General features: G+C 50.8%; 1 protein-coding gene and 1 long non-coding RNA gene across 2 annotated transcripts in view; one reads left to right on the top strand and one right to left on the bottom strand.

The window, feature by feature from the left end:
* Positions 1-22,883, top strand: part of LOC311589771 — a 265,612-nt gene that overhangs the window by 50,834 nt on the left and 191,895 nt on the right. The window lies entirely within an intron of this gene.
* Positions 14,158-20,886, bottom strand: ETV3L (ETS variant transcription factor 3 like). The gene is given in 8 exon segments (XM_084769780.1): positions 14,158-14,863; positions 15,345-15,459; positions 15,462-15,561; positions 15,564-15,745; positions 19,398-19,509; positions 20,080-20,269; positions 20,484-20,721; positions 20,803-20,886. Coding segments are annotated over 8 exon segments (1,074 nt in total). The 5' UTR covers positions 20,852-20,886; the 3' UTR covers positions 14,158-14,775.

Genomic DNA, 22,883 nt, shown 5'->3' with positions numbered 1-22,883 from the left:
CCTGAGATTATCCATCTCCCTGTTTCTTCCCCTTTCGCCCCCCCTCCTCCCCCTCCTTCTCCTCCCCCTCCTCCTCCTCCCCCTCCTCCCCCTCCCCCCTCCTCCCCCTCCTCCTCCTCCTCCTCCTCCAACTCCTAGTATTTCCTGGAAGTTCTGAAAGCTTTAGGCCTAGCTGTGAGAAGTAGGGCACTGGACGCCTGTCTCTGGTGCCTATCTCTTCCTTACTCTTAGCTTCCTGTCTGCCAGAGTGTGAGGAACCTCCTCTGTACACATTCCTGATACTACGGTGTTTTGACTAAGCAACCAGGGCCTAACCTTCTGAGACTATGACCCCAACAGGTCTTCCTTAAATTCTTATGATTTTTTTTCTTAAGTTATCTACAATAGGAATGTTGTCACAATGATGAGAAAATGAGCAAATATGACTATAAAGCTCTGGAGTATTATCTGGCATGTAGTTAGCACTTGATAAAAACTACAAAGAGCCCATGAACGTAGTCTGTGTGTGTGTGATGTTCATCGTGCAGTGGTGTACTGGATGCAGTTTGTACCACCCAATGGCAGCCATTTGTTCACATCTCTTCCCAATTCCACATTCACCGTGTTCAGGTAGCTGGTCACTGATTGTGATGGGAGAATTTATGCCTTGGCGACTGGCAAATGCTTTAAATCAGAATTAAAATTTTCATTTTGGAGAATAGAATTCAACTTTTTTTTTTTAATCTAGGATAGAACCTGGCACTTAGTAGGCGTCCACTACATATCTGTTGTGAATAAGCCTATGGTACTAAACACTGTGTTTAACCAGTTCCTAAAATCTTTTCAGCCATGGCTTGAACTGGTAGGGGCTCCCTGCAGGATACTTAGCCTCAGGAGCCTCTGGCTGTGGATGAGGCTCAGGCGTTGCCTGCTTCCTGAACAGTCTCCAGGAGCAAACGTTGAAGTTTCTCCCCTTAAATCCCTGTCTCTGGAAAACATCAATAAACGATAAATGGACGAGGAATGAGAAGCAAAAACCACCACCAGAAGCAACTCACGCTGACAGCATTGTCAAGTTCTCAGGGTTCAGCATCTGGCGTCTGCGTGGAGCTTGCTGTTGCTTTGCTCCTTAGATTTGCAACCTGGAGGCTCCCGTGAGCTTGCTAGGCTTAGTGAATGGAGAGCACCAGTCCCGATGCGCATGCGCGGGACGGATGGCCAGTGTTTGGGTTCAAGTGTGGAAACCTCCGTGTTAGAAGCAGGTGAGAAGCCAGGCGTGGTGGCCGGTGGCACACGCCTTTAATCCCAGCACTCGGGAGGCAGAGGCAGGTGGACCGCTGTGAGTTCGAGGCCAGCCTGGTCTACAAAGCAAGTCGAGGACAGCCAAGGCTACCAGAGAGACCCTATCTCAAAAAACCAAAACCAAAACAAACAAACAAAAAAGAAGCAGGTCAGATTGTATCTGTCTGTTTGGATGTCACTTCCCTTCCTTTGGAGAACAAGCTTGAAACTCTCTTTGTTCCTAAGATGGAGGGAGGTGGGCACGGAGGAAGAAGCTGTACGACCCATTCGTCTTTATAATGAACACTAGCACAGAACGGCAGCTTCCTAATAAAACCGCCATCACTGCTCCCGGGAGCAGCACGTGTTCTTGCGCTGTTTTGCTGGTCTTCCATCATGATAACGATGCTCTGCTGCGGCTTCTTTGCAGATGGCAGTGTCATCTTCTATCTGGGTTTGTGTGGACATGATGATGCGATGAAGATAGTGAGGTCAGGCCTGAGCAGCACGCTGTGTGTAACCCAAGCACTCAGGATGTGGTGTCGAGAGCATCGTGAGGAGGAGTTCAAGACCATTCTTGTCCTCCTACTGAGACTGGGGCTAGCCTGGGCTACACGAGACTCCAGCTCAAAAACCTAAGTCCAGTGAAAATAAACACAAGGTTGTCTTATGTTTGGCGAGAAACTCATTCTCACATCCATGCCCTTCTTCCTAATGGGTCACTCCCCGTGTTAGCTCTTGTTTATTTATTTTTCTAGACTTTTGACGTATGATGGAGTCGATATGAATTCATGCAGGAATTTCCCTCCCTGAAGTCTAGTAATATCCTCACGCTATTTTGTCTACATTTCCTTTTAATTTTTTTTGTTCAAATCTGTCTGTCTGTCTGTCCACCATCTATTGTCTGTCTGTCTGTGGTCTCATTCTTTTGCCTTGACCAGCCTAGAACTTACTCTGTACCCCAAGCTGACTCATACTCAAGGCAATTCTTCTGCCCCAGGCTCCCAAGTGCTGGGATTATAGGTATATACTACCATCAGCAGCCTTGGTTTTGGAGGTGGGAACTTACGATGTAGCCCAGGAGGGTCTTGAACTTATGATCTTCCTGCCTTGGCCTCCTGACTGCTTGAGGGGAAGGAGACAGCCACCTGTGTGTGTTTGGGAAGAGAGCATGTGGCAGCTTCTTACTCACATCTCAGTGACTAGGCTTGTGCCACTATGACTGGCTGTCTCTTAAATCTTAGAGGTAGTCCCATACGGTACATAAAAAGCTCCCCCCACCCCCACTCCCCTGCTTTCTTGTTGATGGTGCACACTGTCCCACTGTATGGATGCACCATACTTGTCTGCCCAGGATGCTGTGGTAGATATTCATTTGTATCTAAGATGTTGCTTTTAAAGCCGTGCTGTGGTGTGTTTTCTTATTGTGCACTTGTTCTGGTGTATCTGTGCTGTGTGTTTCATGGTTGGAGCGGATGAGGCTATTGTCACGAAAGCAAGCTCTGCAAGCCAGCTACCACAGTACCCACCAGCATCACACTCCACCAGGCAGCTGGCTCTGGTGGTGTAGGTGTGGATGAGCTGGCCTCAAGGTCAGGAGAGCAGGAGAGCTGACCCTGCCTCCTGCTGGTGGCAGCATGGGTGGCCTAGCTGGGGGCAGCGCTGGAGAGCTTGCCCTGGTGGTGTGGATTCTGGAGAGCCAGAAGGCTGACCAGTTCAACTACCACCCAGTCCTAGATCCAGGCCTTTAAGTTGGCCCACCTCAAAATATACATCATCTGTGAACTGTTGGAGCATGTGAAAGGGCCAGTCTTGCTGATCCAAAGCTGCAGGGTGACAACAGGATGACCGGGAGGAGTCCCGGTGAGGATCCAATATTGATGATGGTGTGACAGAAGTCAGAGACCTTGAACCAGACCAATGTTCATTGCAAGTGTTGCAATGAACAATCGCAAGTGAGGATGTGTGGACAGAGTGTATACCGTGGGACACGCTGTGACACACTGCAGCTTCCAAGATGAAATGTTTTCTGTGCTTTTGCTTGTTTTTTATTTTCTCTGAGGGAGGAGGATTTAAGGGTGTAAGGCGGATATGAGGGGACCGGGAGATCAGTGGGACTGGGGCGTATGTTGTGAAACTCACAAAGAATCAACACAAAGTTAGAAAAGAAAAATAAAAAAAATAAAGCAGGCTGGCTGAGCAAGCCAGGGGAAGCAAGCCAATCAGCAGAGCCCCCTCCATGGCCTCTGCGTCAGCTCCTGCCTTCCGTGTTGCTGTCTTCACTGCTTTCCATGACGAACGGTTATATGGGACTATGGAGTGAAATAAATCCTTTCCTCCTCAAGTTGCTTTTGGTCGTGATGTTTCATCAGAGCACTAGTGACCCTAACGAGTGAAATTAATCCATGTAACGATAATTAGTCCACCAACCAGTCCAGCTGGTCAGTTATTGGGGGATCGAGGGGGGTCGCAACCTGTACATAAAGACATGGGCGGGAGAGAGACAGTAGCTCAAGCGAACAATTGCTTGTCAAGAGCTCGTTTATTAAAGGTAAGGGCAGGCTTTTTAAAACCTGCTTTAGTGAGGGCGGGGGTACGCAAGGAGAGTAGTGGAAAAGTACAAAATCTTCTGGGTTGAGCCCCGGGAACATTAGCAAGGGGAGGGGTCTTTCAGGTGAGACAAAGCAGGATGTCTCTGTGAATATCTTAGGATCCGATCGCTGTCTTCTCAGGACTAAGCCGGATGCCTTGCATACCTAATGAGTGGCCCAGCAGGATGTTGGCTGCAAATACTGAATGGGTGGAGGTCGGCCTCAGGCCTTTTGGTCCCTGGCAGTTTCACCCCTTTTGTTTACTTTGGCCTGAGGGAGACCTTACAGCCCAGCGAATGACCTTTAGGAGGTCACCAGTCATTGTTACAGGATGGCGGTATATTTAAGAATCACTAATGTCCAATGTTTCAGGACAACAGTTATTCTGGACCGGCCAAATTCCCAAGGAGAGGGGGCCTCGCGATGGCCTGAGCCTGCTAGAGGATCGATGCTCAATCTTACCACGCCTATGGTCTGTCCTCCCACCAAGGACCGACCGACGTCTGATAACCGAGACTTATTCGATCGCTCCGTCTCTGACTTACCAGGCACTATCGCGGGTCAGGTCAAGGTGGGCTCAGGCCAAAAGATATAGGGGAGGGCTTGCACAGGTTTACCAAAGGCACCGAGGGCACAACCAGGCTCACCATCCAGCATTCTGCATCCTCGGGAACTGCAAAGGCCGCCCATAGGAACTGCAAAGGCCGCCCGTAGTTAACCAACTGAGGCGTAGGTGAAATCTCCTGGATGGAAATAGAAGTCTCATTTGAGTCCTCAGTCTCCAGGCTGCGGTAGTGAACCTGGATATTCTTGGTGGCAGCTTCAACCTGACTTTTAACAAACCCTGTAAGACGGTTTAAAGTCCATGGGCCAAAGGATAATAGAAGGAGAACACCAACGAGGGGCCCGAGCAGGGTGGGGAGAAGAGTAGTAAGCCAGGGGGAGGCAAGGTTAGGGTTGGGGAAATTCCCCCTTTCAGAAAATTTAAAAATGAGTCGGGGTCATGAATAGTAAAACGGGGAAGAAGAATAACATGGACACACCAGTCTTTGGAGGAAAGGAAGGTAGGGGCATAGACGATCGAGGTTAGACCAGAGGAACAAGCAAAATGGGTGTTATTTGGCGCGAGAATGTAGGGGAGGGAGAGGTCGGGAATGACAGTCTGGGCGCGAACGTCGCTGAGGGGAAGAGGTTGGGGGAGGGAGCATATGGGGACCCAGGAGGCAAGTACCTATGCCGGAAACAGGCTGGAGGGTAATGCGATTGTCGGGAGCTAAGCCGGTGAGGGTGGGGTAACATTAGTAAAGAGCAAGGTGGAAAGAAGAGCAATACCCTCGTAAAAGGGCGGGGAGGGGGAGAAACACATACAACATTCAGGAAATGACAAGGAGGAGTCATTCATTTTTTTTTTTTTTTTTTTTTTTTTTTTTTTTTTTTTTAAGGCCCATATGGAGGCATTTGTCAACTGGGGAATGACATCAGCCGAACTGGGGGGGGGGGCCCACGGGGAGGGTAGGTCGGAAGGGAGGGGGTGGGAGGGGAGGGAGGCATGGGGGTGGCGGGTTTAGGCGGGGGGGGGGGGGGGGGGGGCGGGTCAGGAGCAGGAACGGGAACAGGATGATGGAAAATATGATTAGGCCCAACCACTGCAGCGCCCTTACTGGGTACCTTTTTCAGGAGGTGTAACCAAAACGTAAGTCCAAAATCGTACTCTGATTTATAAACACGGAGGCCCCATTTAAATCCACGACCCGTCCAAATGGCACGTTTACCGGGCTCAGTGAAGCGAATGGTCAGGGGGTTGCACCAGCCATTGGTGACTGAACGAGCTACATTGCAAAGGTCTTTAAGGGTCCCAAGAAGAGGATGGCTTCCAGTACGTGTCGCCAGTGGTCTCACACCCCCAAGAGGCACAGTAAAAATCTTGGGCCCCACCACAGCGATGAGAGGGTCCCGGGAAAACATAGAGCCCTCCGGCCCAAGCAATCCCATCTTGGTGTAAGGTTTTGTGGAGCATGATGCGCTCCAGGTCATTACAGCAGCCGGGACTGGGACCACCAACCGAGCGAGAGAAAAAAAAAATGTCTTCCACGCCCCAAGAAGAGGGGCCTCCCAGGGCCAGGGCACAGAGGTCAACCTGTAAATCGAGCCACTGGGGATTAATGCCCTGAGAGGAGGAGGAACTAACAATATCTCCCGCTTGGTTAATAATGACCCAGATAAAATTATAGATTGTATAAGGCTGAGGTTGGCGCAGAAATGCGGCGAGAATCACTTCAGGGAGGCAGAGGCAAAGGAGCGACGTGGTGAGTAGCAACGTGATGCATCGGCGGTATCTTTTTTATCCTAAAAAAGAGCACAATTACATCTTTTCCTCAGGGGAGTTCCCTGGGAGAGGGGGGTTAAAAGGTTTGACTAGGCGCTCAGGTAACCAGCGCGCATTTTGTTCTTTCTGATCATAAATGCAGGCATGACCTTTGCCCCAAATAAGGACTGGGTCGGGTCCATGCCATCGGTGGGTCAGTGGATCCTTCCACAGAGCCTTGGCATAGGTGGAGGAGGTGGAGGAGTGCCAAAGGCGATCGGCCGCCGAATGGCCAAGATCATCCTTTTGTAGAAAATTTAGGACGAACAATGCATGATTGAGAAGCAGGCGAGGCCCTGCTGTAGAGGGATATAGGATTCCTTTGGAAAACTGTAATTTATTAAGCATTGTTTTAAGTGTCTGATGGGCCCTCTCGACAATTCCTTGTCCTTGGGGATTGTAAGGTATCCCCGTAACATGTTTAATCTGTAGTTGGGCACAGAAGGACTTGAAGGCAGAGCTTGTATACCCAGGGCCGTTATCAGTCTTTAAGGTATAGGGTTTGGGGGCAACAGTAAGGCAATATAAAACATGATCAATAACATCTCTAGTAGCCTCTCCAGCGTGTGGAGAGGCACAAATAAATCCACTAAAAGTATCTATAGACACATGAATATACTTAAGTTTCTTAAAAGAGGAGAAATGAGTAACATCCATTTGCCAGACCTGTCCAGGCATGAGGCCACGAGGGTTGACTCCCGTATGTGGCTCGGGAAGAAAGGTGACACATGCCTGGCATTCTTTAACAATAGCCCGGGCTTGTTCCCGAGTGATGGAGAACATGTGGCGGAGGCTTTGGGAATTAAGGTGGTGGAGGGCGTGAGCCTCCCTGGCCATAGCAACGGGGTCACTGGCGGATGGAACGGCCAGCCCTGAAAGCAGGGGGCGCGTGGCTGAGTCCACCTGGGCATTAAGTGTAGTCAGAGGCCCTGGCAGGGTAGAGTGAGCGCGAATATGACCAACGAAAAAAGGCTGAGAGCGCAAAAGAATAAGCTGTTGGATACGGGAGAAGAGAGGAGAGGCATTAGTAGCAGGCTTAATACGAGGAACCGTCTCGAGGAGTGGAACAGAGGATGCTACATAGGCACTATCAGTATATAGATTAAAGGGAGTATGGGGAAGCAATGTAAAGGCGTGTGCAACAGCTTCCAGCTCAACAAGCTGAGCAGAGGTATGGGGGGTTTGTTTTTGCAGGATAGCTCCGTCCACAGAAAGGGCAGCAACCCCGGTAGAGGAGCCATCAGTAAAAACCAGGGAAGCTTGGGGGAGGGGTCTGGAGCGGGTGACTCTCGGGAAGATGACAGGTTGTCGCTGTAGGAATTGAATTAGTTTATCTGGGGGATAATGATTATCTAATAGGCCGCAAAAAGAAATACAGGAGACCGCCCAATCATCTGAATTTTGAAAAAGCCACCTTATTTGTGTGGCCGAGTAAGGCGTGATAATAGAGTGAGGGTCCCTTCCGAAAAGCCTGGTGGCCGCTTCCCGCCCCTGCCGAATGAGAGACGCAACCAGAGTAGGATAAGTAGGAAGGACCTTAGTGGAGGAGGAGGGGAGATGAAGCCAAAAAAGAGGGGCCCGTTGCCAGAGCAGTCCTGTGGGGGCAAAGAGGGAAGGAAAAATTATGAGCGCGAAAGGCTGGGTAGGGTCAGGAGCCGTTCCACCACCTTTCTGTTCTCCCTCCGAACCTGAGGAATCATGTTCACTATCAGAAGCCGGATCTCCTGGCGTTGCCAGATCCAAATGGCGGTCTTGTCCCCAGGTCTGTAAGTTCGAAAGAGGCCAGGCTGGGGCGCGGGGTCTCTGGAAATGGAGCCCCCGTGGGGACCTGTATCGGCCACAACCTGCCCTGGGATGGTATCCGAAGAGCTGGTCTAGGCCCTTGGGGACTTGAGCCATTGGACCAGCCCACGCTGCATCCCACCTTCTTCCCCTTCCTACAGTAAGGAATCTCAGGATGCCCCAGGGACCGCCGCCTGGGACCCTCTACCTAGGGCCCCGTGTCTGGCCGGGACGCCAGACTCGGGCATTTTGTAAAAAGTGCTGGAGTTGAGGCCAGCAGAAAACTGAACGGCGGGAGCTAGCCAAAGCAAGGCCTTCAGTGCCAACCGCGAGACTACTGAGCTGATACTCGGTGAAAAATGAAGATTGTGAATGTTGGGCTTCAAAATCTGTAAATGATGAGAGGCATAGTGGTCCACACCTTTAATCCCAGCACTCGAGAGGCAGAGGCAGGTGGCTCTCCCGAAGCAGCGCCTGAATCCCTGGTGGTCCCAGTTTTCGCCCCGCTCAGGGCGGGCTGGCTCTGGGAACGGGTGACAGGGAAAATAAACAGGGCTGTGGAGGAAAGGCGCGTTGTTAAAAGTGAAAGCCGTTGTTGAAGTTGAAGAATCTTCGTCGCATGGGAGATCTGGTGTTGGAGATGAGCCTCCGTCTGGCAAAAGCAGTTTGGGAGGGAACAAGGTGGCGGGAGCCGGGAGGCAGGGTAGGGCTTAGTAAGGGGAGGGGGAAGAGTGAGCAAGGTAGAGGAGGGAAAGGTTGGCGCCGCGCGGAGGAGGCCATCATCGGAATGATGTCGAGCAGCCTCCTCCTCAAGGGTGGCAGCAGCATCCGGATCCAAGGGCTCATCTGGGGCCTGAGAAAGGAAAATGGCGGAATGGCGGGAGGCGCGTGAAGGGCCGACCGACGGAGGGGGGGGAACAGGAGAGGCTGGCGGACCAGACCGGACAGAGGGTGTCCTTTTTGGGGGAAAAACAGGGGCACAAAGTGGTGAACACCCGCGTTCCATAGCGGAAATGGGGTCCTCATAGGTGGGAGGAAGCGACGGATAAAGACGGCGGGGGGAAGGGGAAGGATTGGACGCAGGCGCAGGGGAAAGATTTTTTAAGGGCTCCAAGGATGTAGGAGGAACAGAATCGGGGGGCATGTCAATGAGCGTAAGAGAGGAACCCTGCAAAGAAGAACAGGAAGGAACACGAGAAGGAGGGAGAGATTCGCGCAGGCAGAGTTCAGCCACGGAGAGGAGCTGCCTCTCTCCGCTTTCGTTTTCGCCGGACTCAATTATGTCCCGTATAAGGCCCCAATAAGAAAAAATACTGTTCGACACCGCTGTATTACCATCTTTTTTAATAAGTGCATTAAGCTCACGCCCCACCTTTTGCCACTTTTCAGAATGAATAGTAGGTCCATCAATCATAAACCAGGGACAGGTCTGGTCAATAAAAACAAAAAACTCAATCAAATGTTTCTTTTTTACCCTAATACCTCTCTCTCTGAGTACGTCCTTTAAGCCTTTTATGAACTTTGCTTCCTTGGACAGCGAATGGCCCATTCTTGAGATATGCGAACGGATGACTCACCTAATGACGAAGCCGGCCGGGCGAGCTCGGCTGGTCATGAAAACTCCTGTGGACCGGTCCCTTAATCCGTTCGGGGAGAAACCCGCACCTCGAGTCCCTTCGTGGTCGCCAGATGAAATTAATCCATGTAACGATAATTAGTCCACCAACCAGTCCAGCTGGTCAGTTATTGGGGGATCGAGGGGGGTCGCAACCTGTACATAAAGACATGGGCGGGAGAGAGACAGTAGCTCAAGCGAACAATTGCTTGTCAAGAGCTCGTTTATTAAAGGTAAGGGCAGGCTTTTTAAAACCTGCTTTAGTGAGGGCGGGGGTACGCAAGGAGAGTAGTGGAAAAGTACAAAATCTTCTGGGTTGAGCCCCGGGAACATTAGCAAGGGGAGGGGTCTTTCAGGTGAGACAAAGCAGGATGTCTCTGTGAATATCTTAGGATCCGATCGCTGTCTTCTCAGGACTAAGCCGGATGCCTTGCATACCTAATGAGTGGCCCAGCAGGATGTTGGCTGCAAATACTGAATGGGTGGAGGTCGGCCTCAGGCCTTTTGGTCCCTGGCAAACGAGGACCCCCAGCTAGACAGATAAGGGAGACTCACCTCTTCCTTTGGTACTGGCATGGATTATGCACTATTAGGCCTGTTAGAATCATTAACATTAGCGTCAAGTTTCTTGTTGTGATCACGCTTGGTGTTCGTCTTGCAGAAGATAAGCTGACACTGGAGGCATGGGGCCATTTGATTTCTTAATCTGCAGCTGTTGGATCTTTGCTACCACAAGCCTCAGTGAACTCCAGATGACCCTGCAGCCATTTTCAGGAAGGCCAGAGGGGGAGCACTTCCTTTAGTGGCTGGACAGAGGGACTGTTGTGACTGGTGTGAAAGAGACAAGGCTGTGATTGGTGCAAACACAAAGCCCCATTTGTAACTGACTGTGATTGGCGCAGACGCCCTTCCTCTGGCTAGGTAAGCAGGCTGCTCTGCGGCGCCTCCCTTTGCTGTTACAACATCAGGCTGGTGGCTGAAGAAGCAGCCAGGACCGGGAGGTGGTAGAGGCCTGGTGCTGATGGTGGAGAGAGGGCAGAGTCTGGGAGAAGGCTGGAGGGATCTTGACCTCTCAGGTCTATACAAGAACTAGACCCCTTACAAAGCAAGGGATCCCGCACCCTAGCCTGCAGGAGGGCGCCGCCTACGGCTGCCTCACTTTGCTGTCAGAGTAGAGCCATGACGAACACCAGCGCTTGTACTTGTATTTTACCACCTAGGACTTCTGTGCAGATAGAGCGAAAGGGCCTTAGGTTGGTGATAAATAACCCTGGGAGGTTCTGCTCCGCCACTGGCATCCTGGAGCAGCACCCGGGCCGACTATAAAAAGACAGCTTGGGTCTGCACCCGCCCTCTGCCACTCGCCAGGACTGCTGCTTCAGCGGGTTGTTTGTCCCCCACCTGAACAGTGGGGTGATAACAGGGCCTGCGTCCTGAAGCCTTTGCGTTGGTTGGAATGGCATACAGGAAGCACTTAGGACGGGGCTGGTGGGTTAGTTACTGGTCTGTTGCTACCGTGACCAAGGCAACTCTTATAAAGGAAATCTTTTAATTGACTTAATTGGGGGCTTGCTTACAGGTCCAAAAGGGAATGCCCAGTCCCTCATCATCATGGTGGGTAGTGCGGTGGCAAGAAGGCAGGCATGCTGCTGGAGCAGTAGCTGAGAGCTTTACATCCTGATCCTCTGGCAGTAGGCAGAGAGACAGACAGACAGACAGACAGACTAGGCCTGGCATGTGATTTAAAAACCTCAAGTCCACCACAGTGATGTACTGCCTCTAACAAGTACACACCTGTTCCAACAAGCCCCCCCCCCCACACAACAATTCATCAACTGGGGACCAAACATGCAGATACATTAGCCTATGGGGAGGGGGGCATTGTCATTCAAGCCACCATAGGCTGGCTCATAGTGAGTGCTGTTTAGATGCAGTTTTGAAAACCATAACCCTTTCTGGAAGTCAGTTGAGTGACACGTATCTAAGGCCGTTACAATGTCATGACTTTTCACCCAGTAATTTTATCCTGTCCCTGTCCTCTGTGATAGAAGTGCATATATTTAAGCACAGTAGAAGTCTTGGAATGGTGGCACCAACTTGTAATCCTAACCTTTACGCGTCAAAAGCAGGTAGATTGCTAAAGTTAGAGGCTAGCTTAGTTTGCATTGCAAGCTCCTGACCAACCAGGACTACATAGTAAGACTCTGTCTTCAATAGAGAAAGAAAATCCAAAAACCAAGCAAGCAACCAACCAAAGAAACAAATTCCCAGTAAGCATTTAATAAACGTTTATTGAATTGCATTTGCAGCTGTATACAAGTCTAGTCCCGAGCTTTGCGCGCAGTGTCCTAACTCCAGCCACCAGAGGGCACTCTTGCTACGTGAAGACCAGCAGCTCTCCTGGAAGCCGCTTCCATCTTTGCCGGAACACCTGGGTTTGCCGAACTTGGAGGCTCTTGACTCTCAAGGTAGGGTGGTTTCTCCCCTTTCCCTAGGGGACATTTAGCACCGTCTGGAGGCATTGCGGGCTGTGACAGTTAGATGGCCGTGGGTGCTGGTATTGTCTTCTGGATCCCATGTTCTGATAAGTATTCAGAACTATACAGGGCATCTCTCAATATCTATGAATTACATAGTTTTTAAAAAAGGGCTACGGTAGCAGGTGGGAAAAGGTCTGCTTCACTGAGGCCTGTGGCCTACGGCAAAAAGACTACCACCTGGAAGCAAGTTCTTACGGTGGGCTTTACCTATCCTGCAGGAAAATCTTAGAGTGTAGACCTCAAAGCACTTTTTGTGTGTGTGTGTGTGTAGCCTTGGCTGTCCTGGACTCACTTTATAGACCAGGCTGGCCTTGAGCTCACAGCGATCCGCCTGCCTCTGCCTCCCAAGTGCTGGGATTAAAGGCGTGCGCCACCTCGGCCTGGCTCAAAGCACTTTTCATCACCTGAATTATGGGGACTACAGTCACCACACACCACTTAAGAGGAGGTGGGGCCAGGCAGAGAACAAATAGGTCATTACTTTTTATGGGGAAAGCCCTGTCCTTAGGGCTAGCTACTCTGAACAGGACACAAGCCCAGCGAGTGCCTCATCCACTTCCTGGCACTGTACTAGGCAACACTGCTTTGTCTCCTGAACTGAGCAGCAATAGGAAAGGCCTGTGCTAGTCCTTTCAGTGCAGGGGGTGAGTCAGCTTTTGGGAGGCGTGGGAAGGAATCCTGGGAAAGAGCATTTCTTTTGTTGGCCTTGGGCTGAGGGAGGGAGACAGAGACCCTTTCTCCTGACCTAGGCCCAGCCTGGGATCATGTCGGCCTTTCTGTGGACCAGGCTTGCCCTCCGCAGCTCTTCTAGCTCACTGACAATGCGTGGGTCACAAGACCGAGTGAGGCTGCAGAGAGACTCCAAGAGGAACTTGGGATGGGCAGAAAAACCCTCTGGGCCTTCCCATTTCATGAGCTGTTCCTCAAAAAGGACAGAAGACAAGCCCAAGCCATGTAATTGGCCGCCTAGAGGGAGGAGAGCAGCCTGGCTCAGTGGCTTTGGCTTGGGTAGCATCTCTCCCTAGGGATTCATCTGTCGTTAAGCAGAGACCCGCTTTCTTATGTGTGCTCTGTGCTCTCTGGCACCAGGTGCTTCAAGTCTGCACTGCTGCTCATCCTCAGGAAGCCAGAGGCAGAGGAAACTTAGCACCAGCTTCTTTCCCCACTCTGACCATTAGAGTTTTGCCCAGAGCTCTTCTAAAGGAGTCTTAAGGTCTTTGCTCCGGAACTCTGGGGCTCCTGCTTGGTTCACCTCTCTCTCTCTCTCTCTCTCTCTCTCTCTCTTTCTTCTGCACTTCCCAGCAGGACTTCTGGGTTGCATTTAGTTCCACCACTGATGAGAACACAGAAGGAACACAGCCAAGACTGGGGTGCACAGAAGAAACACTGTTGGCCAAGAGGGCAGTTAGCCAAGGGCTTTTTTTGTTTGTTTGTTTGTTTGTGACAGGGTTTCTCTGGGTAGCCCTGTCTGACCTGGAACTCATTTTGTAGACCAGACTGACAGTGGACTCACAGAGATTCGGCTGCTTCTGTTGAGATCAAAGGCATGAGCCGCTATGCCCAGCACCAAGGGCATTTTTATTCACAGGTGGCAGTGGAATGCTTACAGAGATCAGAAAACCAACTCCTTCCCCTCTCTGCACCTGCTTGGGTCTTGGTGCCATGGAGATAAAGCAAGAGACTTCCAGGGACAGAGGTTCCTAGCGGCTGAGCACTCAGAGGGAGGACGGAGAGATGTGTCAAAGCGGTGGGAGAGGTCCAGGAAGCCTTAGCCAGGATGGAGAAATGAACCCAGAGGAAGAAAGAGACACTATTAATGACACTCTGCTATGCTTGCAGTCAGGAGCCCAGCGTAACTGTCCTCTGAGAGGCTACCCCCAGCAGCGGATTGAAACAGATGCTGAGACCCACGGCCAAACATTAGGCGGAGCTCGGGAAATCTTGTGGGAGAGTTAAGGGAAGGATAGAGGGACCTGGAGGGGACAAGAGCCCCACAAGAAGCCCAACAAAGCCCCACTAATCTAGGGCTATGGGTGCTCACAGAGCCTGAACCACCAACCAAAGAGCAGGCATGGTCTGGACCTAGGCCCTCACACATATGTAACTGACGGGCAGCTTGGTCTCCATGTGGGTCCCAGGCAAGTGGAGCAGTGCTGTCTCTGACATGGACACTGCCGCCTGCTTTTGGGTCACTTTCTCCTAGCTGGGCTGCCTTGTCTGGACTCAGCAGCAGATGATTTTTTTTTAAATGTTTCCCCTTTTATTAGCCACAGGTTCTTTAATCATACATTGATATTATCTGAATACAATTTCCCCTCCTCTGCTCCTCCCAGCTCCTCCCCTTCTCCTTTCACATTTAGATCCACTTCCTTTTTGTTTCTCACTAGGGAAAAAGAAAAGGTTTCTAAAAGATAACAACAAAACACAACAAAGTAAAATATGATAAGATGAAATTAAAGCCATCGTAATGAAGTTGGACAGGCAAAAATAAAAAACAAACGCAAAATCAAAAACAAAACAAAAAACATATGTGTGTGGCTCAAAATAGGGTGTCTCCTCCAAATCTGTCCTCCCAGAGTTCAGAGAACCTCTGGATGGAGGATACCAGGAGAACAAGGCCCTCTACAAAACAGAGGATGCTTTTAATTCTGATGCGACTTTGTGTGTTGGGGTGTGTTGGTGCAGGGTTGAGGGGGGTTGCTCCCCTTTTCTGAGAAAGGGAATGGGTGAAGAGGGTGAGAAGGTGGAACCAGAAGGAGACGAGGAAGAGGGCTGCGATTGGGATGTAAAGTGAATAAATAAATTAATTAATGAAAACAAAAAAAAGACTTAAGCCAAAGAAGACCTGGTCTGCCACAGCCTAGCCCCTTAATTCCCTCCTGTGGGTAGGCATGGGACAATTCAGTGATGGAAACGCTTAATCTCATCTCTCTCTCTCTCTCAAGAAAAGTTGATTAATGCTGTCTCCTTAGGCTGACAGTAATTTGGTAGGAGGGCAGAGGCACCACTTCAGTTTCCCCATGCCCACGTTTGCCTCACCTCGGTCCCTCTTCACCCTCCAGTCCTCCAGTGAGTCTGGCTGGGTGTCCAACGGTGAGGAGGTATAAAAATGGGGGCCTCTTCACATCTTTCTCTCCAGTTAAGGGGGATCCAAAGGCCACGTGGCTCTGAGAGCCTCTGGATTGGGGCACACGAGGGTTTTGTTCCCAACTTTGAGTCCCTGAGTCTCTGAGGATGGTTCCTTATTGGAATCCAGGTGCGCCTTGGGTCCTGGGTCAGGATTTACCATTAATTCCTCTGGCCTGAAAACGGGCACGGAGGCCTCTGGCTGGCGCCCTGTCTTAGCCTGGCCAGAAGGGGGAGCTCTGGAAAATGCCAGGCACCTGGGAGCCAAAGGCCAGGCTTGGAGGGCTTGCCGAGGAGAAAGGAGGCAAGATGGGGCTTGAGAGGTGGGTGGGGCCTGAGAGGTGGGTCCAGGTACAGCAGAGGCGGGGTGCAGAAGGGAAAGAAGCAAAGCTGGCCAGGTCACCCTGGAGGTTCTGGAAACAGCAGCAAGGGCTTTGCCAGCCTGGACCCAGGGCAGAGCTAAAACCTAGAGAAAGAGAAAGAAGGGGTCAAGAGGGCACCCCTCAGGGAGATGTGCCTCTGCATCCTTTTCTTCTCCTCTTTCTTCCTTCCCCCACTGCTCTCTCTCCTCTTCCCTCCCCTCCCTCCCTCCTCCCTCCTCCCTCTCACTGCCCCCTCACCTTCCCTTTCCTTCTGACAGAATCTCTGGGAGCTCCTGGCTGGCCCAGCTGAAGCTGGTCTTGAACTCCTGATCTTCCTGACCCCACCAGAGGCTTCCTGGTGAAGATTCTCCCAGTGGGGCTCCAGCTTCAGTTTCCCCCTTTGCTTTAAGTCCTCCCTCCCCTTCACCTTCCTGGGTGTGGGGGAGGGGCTCATCTCGCTCCTGTGTTTTTGTTTTCTCCTTTGGTTCATCGTTATTTCTCCTGGATGGGACTTCCTGCGACTTTGCCAGCCTTGTGGGAGCGCTGGCTCCTGCTGTCTTCTCTCCCTTCACCTTTCCTGGGGCACCTGGCTCTGTTAGTGATAAGCTTGTTAATGTCGATATCCCTGGCGCTGTTGGAGCAGGAACTGACTTTATTCCCCCCTGAATATAGCCCAGAATTAAGCTCCAATGAATATTCTGTGCCCTAGCCCAGTGAATCTATCCTTTACTCCTCCCGACCCGTGCTCAGAGGCTCCAAATTTCAGCTGAGTAAAGAACTGGTTGTGGCACCAAACACTTGCCATCTAAATGTGAAGTTCTCTGTCTCCTCATCCACAAAGTCCCCTCTCCTGGTTAAGAGCAAGTGGCATCTGCTAAGGTGATGTGTAGGAAGGGGCCTGTGGCGTTTCTGGCTGTGAGGACCAGGGTCATGTGTGGGACCCCCCCACCCCTCCTCTTCTGTCTGGTACTATTCCCATGACTCCATTCCTCCCATAAATCTCCCCTCCCTCCATTCTATGCCAACCCACCTTCTGCCAGGCCCCCGCAGGGGTTGCCCAGGCTGGGGTTCCTGGAAATGGCTAGGCAGAGCTCCATACCATGTTATTCTATTTCAGCGAGCCTCCCTGAAATGCTGCATGGTTAGCAAGGCCACATCGTTTTACTGAGAGGCTAATGGGGTCACATGGGTGTGATATAGTGAATAAAACCTGAGAAAGCAGATCAGGTGTCACTTAGTATAGCCAGCTTATTAGCTAGGAAGATTTCTCAAGCCAGATTCATATGAGATTAAAGTGATCAGAAAGATTCTCCATGAGAAAACATGCCGACTTCTGCTGCCGGGCTGTTGTCTCTCTGTGGCTCCGTGTCTTTCCCCTTGGGCCCTAAGATGAGGTAAGGCCTGTTGTCCCACAGAAAGGGTCAGGGTCGTGTCCACATTGTAGCCGAGTGATCACATGGAGGAGATATTTTGTAGTCTTCCCCATTCCTTGAATGTGGCCACTGTGATCCTTGGCCCAACAGCCGCTTCCTTTCTTGGCACCACGTGATCTGAGTGAGTGTGGAGGTATGGCAGAGAGTAGAAATCCAGTCCAGGAGTATGCTGCTGCCAGCCCTCTGCTGGCCGAAAACCTCCCTGGCCTTCAGGGCTCAAGCACAGGGAAAGAGTGTGTGTGTGTGTGTGTGTGTGTGTGTGTGTGTGTGTGTGTGTGTGTGTGTGTAGGAAAGCAGGGATGTGCAAAGGAGCCCACTCCAAGTTCGGGCTTATAGTTTCCCAAAGGAGTAAGCTTGGTGTCCTCAGTATCCTGGTGCTGGGAGAACGGTGAGGTGGAGCTACAGAGGAGCCCCTCCTGTGCTAGGTGGCTCTAGGATGTCAGACTGATGGCCCCACCACCCTGCACCATGCCCTGCCTGAAGTGGGGGGCGGGCATGGCCCTCTGCAGAAGATGCCTGGGTTGGATCTTTCCACAGGAAGCCTGACCTAGTTGCTTTGAGAGTTCACCTTCTCCCCTCACTCCACCATGAAGTGCTACCACTAGCTTGCTCCCAGCCCTTCTTTTCTGTCCCAGGCTTCTGAACTCCTGGTCTGTCTTCTTCCCGCAAAGCTCAGCTGAGCCTGTGTGCACTTTAAGTCGGCCTGAAGTCACTTTCCTAAGGCGGTCTTCCTTGTTGTCCCTAACCCTCAGTGTCCCCTTTGTGCCAAGCAGCTGTAACACTGTGTGTCTATTGGTAACTGCCTTTAAGCCTCCTGACTAAAAGCCCTAGAGAGGCAGCATTGCTCACATCTGAACTTCCAGGCCTCAGCACGTTAAACAGGAGGTAATTAAACATCTGATGGAAGAAAAAGAAGCCCACCGGCTTTCTCTACCCATCTCTCTTCAGCTGCAGTTCTTCCTTCACCCCATGGACCTAAAATCTCCTTCTTAGATTGTCTAAAAAACAACCAAACCAAACCAACCAACCAACCAAACCAACAAATAGAAATACAAAAATACAAAACAAAACAACAACAAAATTCCTCGTGGAGACTAGAGATGGCTCAGTGGTTAAGAGCCTTTCTGTTCTTCCAGGGGACCCGAGGTCTGTTCCTAGCACCCATGTCAGAAGGCTCACAACAGTCTGTAATTTTAGCTCCAGGGTATTCAATGCCTCTGGCTTCTTGAGGGCACCTGCACTCGTGAGCACATAACCACACGCAGACACACTCCCCCATACATAGCTTACAATAATAGAAACAAACTTACAATCCTCCCCGTGATAGCCTGGCTCCCCAACTAATTGCGGGTGCTTGCTGACTTATGACTTAGACTCTGATAAACCCATTGTGAGTTGAAAATAACCTAAGTCGAAAGTGTGTCGGGTGCATATAACCTACAGAGTGAGTCCGTTCAGCAGCGCAGTGTGCTGTGGAGTGTTGGTTGTTTACTGTGATGATGTGTGGGTGACTGAAGTGGCAGCTCTCCACATCTCCCACTGATAGCCAGCGGAGGGGTCAGACTTCCAAGTCCTAGATATGGCTTCCTTCACGGAATTCGTATTGCCTCTGTATTGTGTCATAAGGTCGGGAAACCCTAAGTCAAATCATTGTCAGATTGGGACCTTTCATCATTTATAAAATGAAATGGGGACCGGGAATGTGTTTTAGTACATAGAGTGCTCCAGAAGGCTCTGGTTCCATTACGTGGACCACAAAAAAACGAGTATAGAAAACGAAGATCTAAACAGGTCTCTTCTTCCTGGACTCAGCTCTTCGAATGGTTTCTGAGGCCTTTTCGACCTTTTGGTCTGGCCAACTGCTTCCCACACCTCCTTCACCTTCCCATCCTCTTCTAGGCAGCCTGGAGTGCTCTTCTGTGTCGCCCTGCGGTCACCGGCAGTCCACCCATGTCTGCTTCCTATCAGCCTTTGGGCTGCTTTTTTTTTTTTTTTTTTTTTTTTTTGAGACAAGGTCTGTCTGTGTAGCCTGGACTGTCTTGGACTCACTTTGTAGACCAGGCTGGCCTCGAACTCACAGTGATCCGCCTGCCTCTGCCTCCCAAGTGCTAGGATTAAAGGCGTGCACCACCACGCCTGGCTAACCTCTGTGCTGCTTACTGTGTTTATCTTTCCTGTTTGAGCCCCACGCCTAGTAAACAGCTAGCATCACTAAACATTGACTGAATGAAGATCTCTTATCTTATCTGCTCGCCTAGGCAGGCCCTGGGAGGTGCTCCTCCTCTGTTTCAGATCCCTCACCAATTGGGTCCTCAAAACTCACCGTTGAAGCTGCTGTTCTCCTTCTCCCCAGAGGCTTCCGGTGTCCCCCGTGGGGCCCTCTCTCCACCTGGCTGAGTTTCTGTGGCCCATGCGTACAGCGTGCTATGTAGGGGCTAGGGAGGGTGGAGAAGGAAGGCTGGGGTGGGACAGGCTGTCTTTGGTACCTAACCTTGTCGGTCACAGCAGGGCTATCGCCCAGTTGCTAATATGACAAAATAGTCCCATACCAATTCTTGTTTTTCCCCCCTGTTTTTTCAAGACAGGGTTTCTCTGTGTAGCCTTGGCTGTCCTGGACTCACTTTTTAGACCAGGTTGGTCTCAAACTCACAGAGATCCATTTGCCTCTGACTCCCAATGCTGGGATTAAAGGCGTGCGCCACTGCGCCTGGCTTTTTTTAAACTTTTTTTTCTTTTTTTCCCATACCAATTCTTAAATAAGCAGTGGCTCCTGTGGGTTGCCCACTGCCTCAGATTCCTTGGACCCTCCCCTGCATCCCTTACCGTTCCCTCTGACATACCACTAAAAGCTGATGCTTAGCACAGAAGTCGTCCATCCTCACAGGTGGGTATGGACCACAAAGACTAGCTCCTGGAGTACTCAGGCACGGGAGAGTGGCCTAGGGTCTCCAGGACAGGACAGGTCCTATCAGAGCTCTGAGGACACAGACTGCCTTCATGCCTACCTCACTCTGCACAGCCACAGGCACCAGGGCTGGCTGACACAGGGCAGGGACCCCCAACAGTAGGTGAGGGGTGGGGGGTGCCCACACTTTCCATGGAGGACAGTTGGCTACAATGAGCTTGCTGAAGTTGAACTTGTAGGTAAACCTCTTGCCTTTGGTCTTGTGTAGGATCCTCTTATTGTAGTAATACCTAGAGAATTGAGAGTTGGCCCTGTGAGGAAGGGAGAGACTCAGGGCCTCCTCCATCAGCTGGTAGTTACTGGAGGACACCAGCCATCTTCCCACAGCGAGAGCATCTCCCAAGCCCTGTCACAGCGGGAAGCAGCCCAGCGTGTGTGGTGTGGACCCACCGCTGCTCTTTTCCTTAATCTCTGCCCCTCCTATCGCTGGCCACCTCCTCTCACCTGAGGGCCCGGCTCAGCTTGTCATAGTTCATCTGCGGTTTGCACTTCCTGCGGCCCCAGAGGCGAGCCACTTCATCTGGATCCTTGATGACAAACTCCCCGTACTCGCCTTGCTGCCAGGCGATGACATGGCGGAACTCCTCCTTCTGCAGCAGTTCCAGGATGAAGTGCCACAGCTGGATCTGCCGGGAGCCCGGGGACGACTCTGCTTTGTAGGCCCAGTCAGGGAAGGCCAGACCTGGAGTGAGGGGGTGGGAAGGGGTCACCTGCTGCTCTCGGTCAGCTTCGAGAGCATGGGAAGGAGGTGGGGGATGCTTACCCGAGATCCAGTAGTTCACAGGGGCAGCCAGGTAGCAGTTGCAGTGCATGGTGTATGGGAGGTGAGAGAGGGTTGAGTCTGTACCTCAGGCCTGCTGGAAGTCAGGGAACGAGGGAAAGAACGGAGGTGAGGAAGGAAGAAAAGAGTCCCAGACAGAAAAGAGAAGCTAAGGCATGAATTTGCTTGTCTGCAGCCCAGCCTCTGCTCAGAGGATGCCCCAGGGTGGTGGCTTGGGTCTGAGCCCAGGCAGGAGAGGCAAATAAGATGGTCCTCCATTTAACCCATCGTGGAGTTAGACAGAAAGACAAACTGTCCTTAGGGCTAAGCAGGAGTTTGCTTTTGAGAAGAAGGGATGGTGTTTCCTTCCTAAACTTTCAGTAGAGAGCAGTTGAATATGAACATACACACACACACACATATACACACATCATATATATACATACATATATACACACATGTATATATGTACATGTATATATACATACATGCACACACATATACACACATCATATATATACATACATATATACACACATGTATATATGTACATGTATATACACACACACATATATACATATATGTACACATACACATTCCATTTTTTGGTTGTTTTGAGACAGGTTCTCATGTATCTCAAGCTGAATCTCACTCACCATTTAGCTGATACTGACCTTGAACTCCTGATCTTGTTGCCTTCCATCTCTGAGTATTGGAACTGCTAGCATGCGCCACCACACTTGGAGGCCTACTCTGGAAACTTTACAACAATTTCACATTTGAGAAGAGCAGGAGTTTGTGTGTGTGTGTGTGTGTGTGTGTGTGTGTGTGTGTGTGTGTGTGTGGTGTTGTTTTCACCAAAGCCCAAATGACAAGTGCACAAACACAGTTGTCAATAAGTGCTTGCTGACAGAATAAAATGTATGCTAACAACTTGTCAATGGTCTCGTTCTTTTTGTTGCTGCGGTTTTAAAATGTTACCTCCCTCACGTCTATTGCCCTCCTGGTCTTGATACAGCCTCTTCCTCCCGAAATGTGCTGTGTGGAAAGCCTCCATGCTAGGAAGTCCTGCCAACAGTCTCCAGCAAATTCTTCCTTCCTGTTTGAGGCCCCAAGCTGACAGTGGAGGAGCCCCCCCCCCCCCGCCCCCGCCCAGAAGAGCAGCTTCCAGCTTTCCCACCATGGATGTCAACTGTCTTTGTCACTTACCCTTAATTCCTTGTGTCACTTTAAAAAAAAAACTTTCAACATTTACCAGTGTATGTACATGTGCGTATGTGTGTGGTTGGAATACAACTTGTAGAATCTGTTCTCTCCTTTTCAGTGGGTTTGGGGATGTAACTCACGTCACCAGGCACGCTCAGCAAGCCCTTTATCTGCCGAGCCATCCAGCTGATCCCTTGGGTCACTTTAATCTACACACTAGGGTAGGACTTCCCTGGCTGGGAAGTTCTGCGCCCTCCGACCTGTTCTCTGGGCCCCAGCACTGGCTCCTTTGGGCTGTGGGCTGCACACACGAAGATTAGGCACATTGTATTTACTGGCTTTGAACTGCCCTGCAGCACCCATGGCAAGATTAGCACGGTGGCTTGCAGGATAAATACTGGGAACCATCAATCAAAAAGGATCACAGCCCAGTCTGGAATGATGGCCGTGGGTCTCCAGAGCATTTTGTATTTCTGGGAGAGCCACAGCAGCAAATGATCCTCGTTACCAACGCTGTCACTCTGATTGCTAATAACGTTAACCCTCTTGGCCAGCATAAGTGTTCATTACAACACAAGTAGGCTCTAGGTCATTATTTAATAAAAGCAATATAGATAGGCAGGGAAACAATAGGGAGCAAAGCTTCAGCTGGGCGTGATGCCAAAGACAACCTCCCAAGCTGCTTCACCTCGCCCCACTCGCAGCCGACGGCAGCGTGGGACCGCCAGCGGTGCAGGCGGAGGTGCCGCTCTTGTTAATGTTACTTCACTGATTCCTCACAGTCACATTTTGAGGCTGGTATTGGCTACATTTTGTAAGCTGAGGAAACAGAGGCTCAAAAGATTAAGAGACTTGCTCAAGATCTTGCCAAGTGGTGG

Source organism: Acomys minous (assembly GCF_964271855.1).
Source record: "Acomys minous genome assembly, chromosome: 19".
Lineage (NCBI taxonomy): Eukaryota > Metazoa > Chordata > Mammalia > Rodentia > Muridae > Acomys > Acomys minous.
Note: the sequence above shows the minus strand (reverse complement) of the source record. Positions and strands in the feature narration are given on the sequence as shown.